The following is a 12,215-nucleotide window of genomic DNA, read 5'->3' as shown; positions in this document are numbered from 1 at the left end:
AGTAACTTTGACTCAGTCCTTCAGTGATCTTCTCGTTGATCCAGGAACAAAGCTGGACACTAAAATAAAGTCACTTTTGTTATTTGTTATTGTTGCTTATCATCCCACTACCTTCAGAAAAGTGAGCTTTGCTGGTGACTCTTTAGTAAAAGAACTCAGTCTATACAATCTAGTAAAGCATTGGAAACCTCTCAATTTTGAGTTTTATTATAAAAGGGAAGCAGAAGAGTAGAATGCATTTTCATTCTGCTGCTATGCTGTTATCAAGAACTCCTTTGAAATGAATTAGAGGAACTGAAAGCACTGTACTGTAGGGTAAATTAAAGGACAACTAAGTGGACCTTGAGTCAGGCTCTTACATACAAGTACTCTAATGAAAACAGCACAGAAAGCTATCTAAAACTTCTGACAGAGACATAAAGTTAGAAAACATTCTCTAATTCTGCCTCGTTGAGCTAAGTCTGTGTGGTAAAAGTAGTACCATACACTCTTTGGACTTGACTCACCTGAGGACAGTAAACTGTTGACCATCTCCAGGAAAGTGGAATGAACAAACTGATAATCTTCCAGCAGCAATACCACCTGCTGGGCTTCAATGCCTGCAAGCTCCATCACCTAGAAGCAGGGAAGACATTTAAACCTCAGTGTATGGTCCAAAAGAGAATGATAATCATACAATATCCTGAGTTAGAAGGGACTGGCATGGATCATAATCTTTCCTTGACTAGATATTACAAACATATTTTCTCCACAGCATCTACACTATTACATATTTACAAAAGATTTCCAGGTGATTCAGTTAAAAGGGATATCAAATATAAGGAACATTTTACCTAGATATACAGCTTAGTAATGAAAAAATAATTAAAACCAGGCTCTTTCATAAAGTATATTTTTGTATATTACTCAATGATAGAATTGTATCACTCTTTTGTATAGGCAAAGATCTAGAATTTTCTTTAGGATAGCTGAAGGTAATGAGAAACTGTTGATTCAAGGCTTGCATCTGGTTTTAAACAATATGTATACTTTCGCCAATCACTAAAATTTCATTTTATTTAACTACTGTTAACTGGAAGATCATAGTAGAGACAGAAAATAAAAGTAAATACCAACCTGAAAATATATATATGAAAAAGCCTGTCACATAAATATTCACATAAACTTCAAATTTCTAAGTTCTACAACAATCAAAAAGAGCTCTGGTATTCCAAAAAGAGGATTTTCAGTTAGTTACTCTAAAGAACAGTATCCACATCTAGAGTGAGAACTTCTAAAAAATTACTTGTTTCATTTAGACTATCATTCTTCTTCTCTTAAAATATCTCTTTTCCACAATCTTTGGTGTCCTTCAAAATTCCCACATTCTTTTTTTTTTTTCTTTAACATACACCTACAGCATTAGAAAATAGATCAAACTGAGTGACTTACATATTTAAGATCAGTTTTGAACTGCTTCAGCTGATAACCTCTGGAAATTTTGGGAGTAATCAGCACAGCTCCATGCATATGACTGACTAAAGAGGTAACTGTCCGACGACCTACACCACTCCGTCCTGCTAAAAGAAGTGATCCTCCAGGAAAACTCAGCACTCTGTCCACTTTGGACATATAACTGAGGACTTCATGGAACAGTAAAATATCTATCTCTTTTTTGTCCCTTCCATAATGAATTATACCCTATTTAAAAAAAAAAGAGGAAAAAAATCTGATCACTAATAATAAATATAAGCAGTGAGATATGCAAACATCCAACTTTTTAACGTCTAGAAAAGAAAGGCTTAAAAGATTAAGAGACCACATTGGGCTTCATTCAAAAGTTTTTTTTTTCACAGAATTTAGAAACATCACATACCCTTTATGAGTAATAAATATATCAAAAATTAACATATCACACTACGCCCAGCACCAGAACACCTTGGAAGTCTTTGATATATTGAAATAGGAATCTACCACTGAACTAATTAAAATTGAATAATGGACCAGAACGAAGTCTGAGCTGTGTTTCTGACTACAGATTAATTAATAACTCAGGAGAGTGTTTTAGGCATCTAATTGCTGCATAATTGCTTATTATGGAAGTTCCTAGTGAAAGACACACAACAGCAGATCCTATGATTAAATTACGACCTTGTTATACTCATTAAAACCTCATCTTTGAAGCCCAATGTATCCTGCAATGAGGAAAAAAAAACACCAAAACCAACAAACTCCCTGCTTACTAAGGCTATTGAATTTCATAATTTCCCATATAGTGTATTGGTCACAAGTTGGCACTTAAGGAGAGGTGGTAGATTCCCATCTACAGGCCATCAAACACTACGACTAAGGGTGACAATCTCAAAACTCTCATCCTAAAAATCAGATAGCGTAGAGGAGTTAAAATGTTTGCATTTCCTCATCAAGCTCACTTTTTTGTACTTTAACTGCTTAAAAGCACGCCAAATCTCCAGCAGTTCCTCAAACAAAAATTATGCGACCATACTGCAAATTCATAAAGAAATCATTTAGTAAAACACTTAGGTACTCAAACAATACACAAATATATATGGACATAAATGTTTCTCAAAATGTTGGTTCATCAAACTTTGAATCAAAATGTTGGTTCATCAAACCATCAAATGTTGGTAAATCAGCAGGAAAGACAACTGATGTCCTTTCATCAACCTAACCTTGCTACATACTTCCTACTGCCTGCCACATAACACCACAAGTCTTCCCTTCATCAAATGCAAAATGCTTCCTTGAACAGGAAGCAGCCCCAGCATAAGCCTTGTTGCTTGCATGTTACTCTTAGGCAAAACTGTCTAGAATCATTGCTGTGTATATTCTTTAATCACGCCTCACTTTTTGAATAACATCTTTCAGGTCGGTTGAGTTTAGTCTGCCAAGTGGCCTCCCATGTGGTGGTAGTGCCTGGCCCGGTGTGATGAATGCCTCTTGACAAGCTCCCCAAGTTACATAAAAGGTATCTGTGGGAAAAAAAGGAAACTTTTGAAACTTCAGATGTTCAACTCATATGCTATCTAACTTGACTAGGCATTTCCTAAACAAATATTTCAGGTTTGTGTGGTATGCTTCAAATGGCTTACCTGCCATATTTTCCAGAACATTTGAGCCCCAATCATCTTGAAACACATTGGTCAAAATGTTATCAAATACTTGAAGTTCTTTTGTGCCAACAATTCTGTCACGGAACAAGCAGCGTGCCTCATAAGCAAGAACTTCCAATACAAAGTCTGCAGTGTGTATCAATGAACCTACAAAATTTAATGAGAGAATTAATTTCATATATTTATAATAGATATTCAATTTTCTACTTTAAAATATGAAATTGAAAATGATTACATACCAGCAGGAGAGCATCGGTAAGGAAGAAATAAGAGAAAAAGTAAATATTATGAAGTGCTTTTTAATAATTTCTTTATGGATCATTACAAGATAAAATGAAATATATTCTATTAAAACAAGTTCTCTCTATTAAAACAAGTGTCAGCTTTTAACAAAACTGAACAAGGTGTTGCACTCAAAGTTAAAATTAAAAGTCAATTTTCCAGGCAATGAAACCAAGAAAAGCCAGAAGACATTTTTAAAATTAAGAGAAAGACTGATAACAAATACTAAAATAATAGTAAATACCCAAAACAGTCTGTATTAGAAAATGCCAATAGAGACTCCAAATCTTAAATACTCCTCACAAAAGGAAGATGAGTAAATAACAAGCCTTCATCACTGGAAAAGCACAGGCACATGTCAATGTTAGATACAACTAAGAAGTCCTTAAATCAGCTAAGATTACCCATCCATTGATTGTCAGTACAGCTTTTCTGACATCATTCAAGCTGCATTTGCCATCTCATGATCCCAGAAAATAAATGGAAAGGGAGCACAGCATTCTTATCACTTTTATCCTCTTTAAGCAGCCCTCTATGCAACCTTCTAATGAATGTAAGAGCTAAAACATAATGAGTAAATTCTTGTGATGTAGTAATAATACCAATTTCAGAGACAAAAACAAGATAAGAAAGCAGCCTATGAAGTATAAACCAGGTTTATACAACCAGGTACAGCAGGACAAGCATGAGGCAAGGCTCTGGGAACACAGAAAACAACACATATGCTCAAAAAAACCTCAACACAAAACAAAAAACCACAGAACAAAACAGTGAAGAGTAGGGGGCACAGTTCAAATTCCCATAGAAGGAATGCAGTCCCAAACCATTAACTTCCCTTAAACCATAAATAGCTCCCACACGTATTTTAAAACATTGTTATAATTTTTTTTTAACTTGTTTACTCTTATATTATGGAATGAACTGTCAGGCATTTTTTCCCTCCATTGAGTTACAGACAGTTCACAGTTTAAAAAGATCAATGTGGAGCCAACAGTAAGACTGACATCAATGATAATCTAGCCCATTTTAGAACTACTTTATTAATGAAAACCAAACAAGTGACTTACCACCTTCTAAATCATATCTGAATAAACCAAGAACCCACTGAGTAAGAATACATGGTGTAAAAAGGTAATGACTGTGATCATCAACTGTGAATTTTGCTCGTACCTAAAAATGGGAGTTAAGGAAAGGAAAAAATGATATTGTAAAATTTAAAGTAGTTTTCTAAGGTACCAGATAATTAGTTTTCCAGTTGGTGAACATTTAGATATTCTATGAATGTACTCCTTGTTTAAATCTTGTTTTCTGACCACGAAAGATTTTCCTCAGAACATTTTTTCTGTACCATTTTGTGATGGAAACAACTGCACATCTCACCTAGGACTGTTAGTGCAGTATTACTAGACAAAATACATAATTTTTTTAAACAATACCAAATATGAAACATAAAGGCAATACTGAAATGTAATAAAAACCTACCTAAATTATTAACATTTTCTCACTAAAACCTACCTAAATTAGTAATATTTTCTCACTACAAAATACTTCATACTTACTCTTCTCCCAGAGAGGATATTCGAGGATATTCTAAGTACATCTTTAATTCAAGGAATAACTGCTTTCATCAGTTATTTGATCACAGTGTAATGAGACTTCAACTCATATTTCTTGGAATACATCAATAATGTCATTGGAATACATCAATAATGTCATGAAACTCCTGCTAGGAGGTGAATGCCAGCCAGTGACTGAGCCCACATCATAGTCAAAAGGATCAAGTCTGTCTATATCATGCTTCTGCCTGGATGGGGATGTTCATACATTCTACAGCAGCACCACACAGCACCTTCCCCAGTAAGGCTATGTACTGATTAAGAAATACAAGCAGTTAAGCATTTTGCTAGACAAAAGTTCTTAAAATTTCAAGTGGGAGGCTAAAATGAATTTGTGTCCAGTTGTAAACACCTGCTTTTAACAGTGTACCATTGTAATAGGTAGTCCTTGATGTTTGTAAAGGATGCCACCCTCATATCTTCTTCTGTGTTCATAACAGCATCCGTAACAACTCGACACACAATCATCTGTGGCACTGACTGTCTCCTCATCCATTAAGTACTAAAACACTACTATCCACATTTTATAAATCAGAAACTAAAAGTACAGAAGTGTTAAGATGTGAGCCAAAATCCTAAAACAAATCTGTGGGAAAGCAACAGCACTTATTGCTTACTCTGCTTGCTTCTAATACCTAAGATTTTCTGAAAATAAGAAGTTCCAAAATTGATATCAGCTTTATTAAAAAGATATAAACTTAGATTTTAATACTGATAAAACTTTTTACTTGCATGTTAATATCAAAAGTTTATTATTTGTAATAAAATATCTGAACTCTCCATCTCCTTGAAGAAAAAAAAAAGGTTTCCATACCTGTTGATAGATCTGAACCATAGATCCTGCTAGCTGATGTATTTTTGATAAAGAACCCCAAACAGGGTGATTCTTTAGGTTTTTCTGTAGTACAGGTTCCAAGTAGGCACTATAAATAGTTTGCAATTGTTCTCTTTCTGGATAGCTAAAAAGGGAAAAAACCTAGTCATTATGGACTTTTTCTGAGTAATTAAAACTGAGTTATACTTATATAATTACTGAAAAATTTCATTGAATAGCATTTCCATCCAGCAGCTAAGAAAAATCATAATTTTATTGAATTAGGCCACTCAATGAAATTTTCTAAGTACATCTGTTGATATGGTCACACTTAAATAAATAAACTTCAATTTCTCTAACTTTATAACCAAATACCACCTTAATATAAAGCTGCAGAAAGTAGTTTACTGCAAGCAAAATTATCCAACAGGAAACATCTTTCAAACACTTCACTACCAATAGGCACCTGCAGTTGGACTCTGAGGCACCAAATAGCACCAAATCTGACAATCACAAACTGTGAGAAAAAATGAAAGACTGGAAGAGCCACATCTTTGTAAAGACTAAATTGACAAGACGTCCTTATAAAGAGAGGCTGAATCTGAGTTCTGAGAGTTTGATTAATTTACATGCACTTACTCAATTGCACAGAGACGAACAATAGAGGTAAATCTGGAGGTAAGTTTATGTCTTCCTAACGTTCCTCCAGCTGACATGGAAGCCACAATTTGGATGTTTTCTAAACCAACCCATTCCAGATTTTCATCATAAAATCCTTGATATGTAAGAACCTTTAATAATCAAATAAATACTTCATTAAAGGAAAGTCAACAGAGTATCATACAATATAAAATATAATAAAAAGTGAGAAATATACCATTATTTATGCTTTCTTAACTGCCTGAGGCATCTTACTCCTTATAATTTTGTCATCTGCACATTTGCAGGACTCCATTTCCCTATCATTAATGAAGATGTTAAAACAGATCACAGCTTCCAAATAGACTCTGTACCACTGACAATCACCCTTTGGGCCTGGCTCTTTAGCCAGCTTCCAACCCACCTCACTATGTGCTTATGTAGCCTGTATCAACAGCTTTTCTTGTGAGAATCTTTTGGGACACAGCATCAATGGTCTCAGTGAAGTCCAGGTAGACTACATTCACTCTCTTCCCCTCATCAAGCACGACTTGTCCCTGGTGAATCCATGCTGACGGCTCCTGGAAATCTTCTTATCATTCATATGTCTACTGCACTGTAACTCATTGAGATGAGTGCTGCCTTTATTTGTTTATAAATATCAGCCAAACAAAAATGGTATCTTATTTCTGGCTGACACCTACACAGTCTACTAAAGCACAAACAAAACCAATGCCAATACAGGATGCAGTATTTCAACACTGAAATTAATCAACGTAGGTATTTACTACATATGCTAAATTATATCCAGTATACTTGAGTCTCTTTATAAATAACAGACATAAGTATTCACCTGCTGCAGAAAAGCCACGAGAGTACTTGTTCCCCATTTATCAGGTTTGGGTAGATTTATGTCTTTTAAGTACAAAACAAGCCTTTCACAGTCCTTTGGTCTGTACACTCGCCCAGTGTTTGTGCTGATTACAATGCAAGTCTGACTTAATTTCTGTAGAAGATGTTGAGAAGTAGTCTGTGCACTGCAGTGAACAGTGGCAATCTGAGTGGAGCGGAGCTGAGAAAATGCATAGTGAAGCAGCATCCTAGAAAACCAAACAGGTACATACATTTAGGCATACATAAATTAAAATGCTGTGTATTCAAAGGTATTTTATAGTTTTTGAATTAACATGCATATACTACATCCTATATTCATGGAAGAGGTGGAACATGAAGTTTGCTGAATTCAATATAAGCAGCATCCTAGAAAACCAAACAGGTACATACATTTAGGCATAAATAAATTAAAATGCTGTGTATTCAAAGATATTTTATAGTTTTTGAATTAACATGCATATACTACATCCTATATTCATGGAAGAGGTGGAACATGAAGTTCGCTGAATTCAGGATTCTTGCCTTTAAAACTCTTAATATTTTCCATTCACAAAATTCAATGGAAGTGTAGTGTATACAGCTACACAAAACAAATAGGTAATTCAATACCTTGGTTTAGTGACTCAAACCATCTAAATAAGGAATCTAACAAAGGCAACAGGACGTGCTAAATTGAGTTGCCTGCACATGGCATCTAGAGCCTCTTGAAACGAGACTGGATCTCATGTGCCTCTCTAAGCTGCTGCTCCATGACAGTTGGTTTTCCAAAGATCCTGTTTCATATCTACAAGCTACATTCAGATATCTTGGATGCAGTGTGACACTATGAAATGTCTCTGTAGAGCTTCATAATTTACTTACTTGCACTACATAAGGTTTTTTTAATTAATGACCTAAACCAGTCATATTCTATCAGAAAGTCATATGATAAAAGCATTATAAAAAACCTACAGATTCTGTCAAACAACTGGAAGTATATTTTACTTTAAGCAGAAATTATTTTTACCCCTTTCCGCATCCTTCAGGACCAACAAGAAGAAATGGCTGCTTATTATTAATATCTAGCCACGGTTTAAAGTAATCTAAACCTCTCTGCATGTCAGGGGTCTGGATGACAGGAAGTGTTTGGTGATTACTGAAGTCATCAGCTGTTAAGTTTTCAGGTTTTTTCAGCTGATACAGCATTAACTCTCCAGTGTCAGTGTCATAATATGTGTCCAGGGGCTTCCTCGGATCAGGAGGAGACGCTTGTGCCCAACTGAAGATCTTTAAAAAAAATAAAAACAAAGTTTCAGTTAAATCCAGATTCCTAAGAACAAGATCTACCATTTCAAGCTAGTCTAAAGAATGTTCAAAGAATATTTACGTAAAATCAAACATATAGTTCTTCGATTTGATAGTTTGAGACTGCCTTTGAGAATTAATTAATATCATGCATATACTTTATGATTAAGTCCTTAACTAAACAATAATATATTACTCTTCCACTTTTCATAATATAAGAAAATTAAAATAAATTGTATTTAGAAAAGCTTTAATTCTTTTTTATATTAGGCATCCTAATAAGAAGAATACCTAAGAATATGTCCCTGATGAGGAGGAGGTAGAGTCCTGTTTCTATTTCAAGTATTTTGAACAGAAAAAAAACTCACAAAAATAAATCTGAATTACATATACAATACATATAGACAAACACAGTCTGCTGCAGTGAGTCCTAGAACTAAGCAGTATGGACAAAGGTATTTCACTGTCTCTTGGTGCAGGACCAAAGGATTGCTATCTGGGATGGTTGCAATGTATCAGAAACACATAAAACATTCCTTCACTTCTCAGCTTTTTCCCTACAGATTACACAAATCAAAATCAAATTAGACCACAGAGATTACCTCTTTTGCAAATTCTTGTCTTGATTTCATGTTGAGATTGCCACCAAGACCACGTAACAAGTTAATAATAAACTGTCCACGATCAGTGCTCCCATGAAGATGAGACAGCCCATTCATCACAGTTCCAACTAAACTTGTTTCCACTACAAAGTCATTCTGTAAATTGAAATTTATAGTAGATGTAAATATATTCCTCAATACAAATGTGATGTATTGCTAGCATGCTTTTGTTACTCATTGCTTTTTGACATTTATGCAAATGAGGTAAAATCTCAACACTGCTATTGTTCTAGAAAATTCACTTGACATTAAAATATTTCTAAACAATGATATAGTGGTTTTAATTCCAGACTATGAGTTAATGTAATTTAGGATAAGCAATCAGAACTTTCCTCACAGATTTTCAGACTCTATAAAGAATAAACATAACTGTACACTGGAAATCTTCCTTTTGAACAGATTATTTATGGATTTTTCTCATTGGCACCAAAGGGAATTTGCAGCCTCAGGAACAATGCCATGGCTTTTACTTTGATACTTTAAAAGTCAAAAAAATGCCATGGGTAAAAGAACTAGGAGGAAAAATAATTAGAAGAACACAACAGGACCATGTATGTTCCCCATGAGGAGATAACGCACATTTGTTAAACACTAGCCCACTGGACATAGCAGTGGGGAAGTTTCCTAAAAAATATTTTCAGCACATAAGCTACTTGATCAATGCAAATTCAACTCCTCCAGAAGGTAAGTCTGGGAAGCAGAATTAATGTGGTCACAGCACAAAGCCTGCCAGAGTACAAGAAGGGTTTGGACAATGCTTGCAGGGGCATGTTTGATTCTTGGGGTGGTCCTGTGCAGGGCCAGGAATTGGACTCCAGTGATCCTTGTGGGTCCCTTCCAACTCAGGATATTCTACAATTCTATAATTCTATCTAAAAAGTGCTGAGATTTTTTTTTTAATTACAGTTCAAAAATTAATCTGAATGATCCATTTAGTGCTAAACTAGAAAAATGAATCATACTTAACAGAAGCTGAAATTTGATTAAGTATTCATTTACTAACCTTCTTTACAACCCAGTTTAAAGCCTTTTCAAAATAGTCCCCAATCCAATTTTCAAGGTTGCATCTGTATTCTTCAGGCTGACTTCTTATCCAAGACTTTATTAGAGCATTAAGATCTGTATCTTCATCACTAAGTCAAAACAAAACAAGATTCAGATAAATACAAGGCACCAATGTCTTTAGATAGATTGTTTTAAAAGAACAACAAAATTCCAGAAAAAGTCTAGTAAAATACTTTAATAATTTCTAACCAATATTTAAAAAATATTGGGCTCTCCAGTGAAGAATTTAAAGTGTCTTTTAGAAAAAATCTATAGATTTTAGAAAAAATCTATAGGGATATTTCTGTCAAAAGTTTATAACAAACACCACAGAAGGGATACGCAACCTAAAGAAACTTCCCCAGTGATTTACTTCCTAAATGTATGCAACTAATCAGATGCTCCCTTCACTTGAGCATACCTTTCAAGAAAACTAGTACATATTTGCTCACTTTAAAAGTATGGAATGCTCTTCTGGCTTACCTGAGAAAGATCATTCCCATTCGAGATATTGTAGCAGGAGAAGCACAGCTAAGGTCGTGAGTTTCAAATATAAAGTTGACATTTGAACCAAACTGAATTCTTTCTCCACTGGGCATAGTCAACAATTTGTTGTCATCCAAAACAGAATTCAAAGACTCAATCCATTCAGGATCAATATCACCATCACAAATTATCCATGAAGTAACATCTATTTCCAGACAGAAAAATAAAATATCAAACCCAAGAAAACCAGTTCAAAAATATCACCGCTTGCTATCTTAATGTTATTTCTTATTCTTTCTTCATTATGACTTACATTTCTATGAAGATACTCCTCACATGCTTTACCTTCTGCTGCCTATTTTGTTTTCTTATAACAAAATTTGCAAAGAATGTACCGAGGCATTTGGCTACAATTGTTACTAGAAGTTTTCCTTGCCTTATGCTATCCACAAACAATACCCCAACATGAAGAAGTACTTGAAAAGGAACGATTTCAGTAATTTCAGTGTAACACCCACAAGCCCCTCTCAGACATACCTCGGGGCTCTCGCACCACTTGCCGAGCACTGTTTGTAAGCACTCCGTCAGACCACTCCCTGGTATCCATGTCAATGCGGCCCAGCAGCTGATGCCGGGGCATGGCTTTGGGATTCATTGTGTACTGCTTCACCACTCTGCCAGTTTTACCAAGGGCTGCCTTCAACATCCGCCAGAGCGTCGATTTACCTCCACCACTGGGGCCTACGATAACTACACCCATTCTTTGACGCAGTTGTTCATATAACTCCAAGGCCTTCTTGATCTAGACAATGAAAGAGATAATGGCTATGCAAAACTGTAAAGCTAAATGAAACATGTTCCTTTACAGTATTTCTGAGATTTACTTTGCATGCAGATACTTTCTATAATTTTGGGGTTTTTTAATAATAGATAATAGCAGATATATTTAGAGTTATGATACTATGGTTTATGAAGAAATTTATTTTACATGTTAGGAGCATTTCACTAAATTGCTAATATAAAAATATGCTGGAAGATACAAAAGCTATCTTCCAGCATATTTTTAATGAGAATTTAACAAATCTTCAGTCACAAAACTTCATCCAGTTCTACAATAAATAAAAACAAGGCAGAGAACTGCTTGTGAAAATCAAATATTCACATATTTCATTCTTTCATTGTCCAAAATATTCATTGGCATTTGTATCTGTCTTGAATGAAACTGTGTGTCACATGTTCACATCTTGATTTTCCTTTCACTATTTTTCTTTGAATTACATAACTGATCTACAGTGCTTCGAACACACATGTAATTTTTTGTATACATGTAAATAGAATCTAACAACCAGTTATTCTCACTTTTTTATAAAGAGTTTTTCAA

General features: G+C 34.7%; 1 protein-coding gene across 2 annotated transcripts in view; it reads right to left on the bottom strand.

Moving 5' to 3' along the window:
* The window catches only part of DYNC2H1 (dynein cytoplasmic 2 heavy chain 1), a 143,166-nt gene that overhangs the window by 101,764 nt on the left and 29,187 nt on the right, over window positions 1-12,215 (bottom strand). The window contains exons 38-50 of one of the 2 annotated variants that reach the window (XM_063148920.1): window positions 11,372-11,636; window positions 10,832-11,039; window positions 10,308-10,437; window positions 9,245-9,400; window positions 8,365-8,624; window positions 7,318-7,564; window positions 6,465-6,616; window positions 5,826-5,970; window positions 4,463-4,565; window positions 3,093-3,260; window positions 2,848-2,972; window positions 1,432-1,680; window positions 507-615 (exon numbers count right to left, since the gene is read on the bottom strand). In XM_063148920.1, the coding sequence (XP_063004990.1) occupies window positions 507-615; window positions 1,432-1,680; window positions 2,848-2,972; window positions 3,093-3,260; window positions 4,463-4,565; window positions 5,826-5,970; window positions 6,465-6,616; window positions 7,318-7,564; window positions 8,365-8,624; window positions 9,245-9,400; window positions 10,308-10,437; window positions 10,832-11,039; window positions 11,372-11,636 (2,317 nt within the window). The remainder of the gene's footprint in view (window positions 1-506; window positions 616-1,431; window positions 1,681-2,847; window positions 2,973-3,092; window positions 3,261-4,462; window positions 4,566-5,825; window positions 5,971-6,464; window positions 6,617-7,317; window positions 7,565-8,364; window positions 8,625-9,244; window positions 9,401-10,307; window positions 10,438-10,831; window positions 11,040-11,371; window positions 11,637-12,215) is intronic. The other variant, XM_063148921.1, reaches the window with a different exon arrangement.

This window comes from Melospiza melodia, chromosome 2 (genome assembly GCF_035770615.1).
Source record: "Melospiza melodia melodia isolate bMelMel2 chromosome 2, bMelMel2.pri, whole genome shotgun sequence".
Classification (NCBI taxonomy): Eukaryota; Metazoa; Chordata; class Aves; order Passeriformes; family Passerellidae; genus Melospiza; species Melospiza melodia.
The sequence above is the reverse complement of the archived record's forward strand: the minus strand, read 5'-3'. Positions and strand labels throughout refer to the sequence as shown.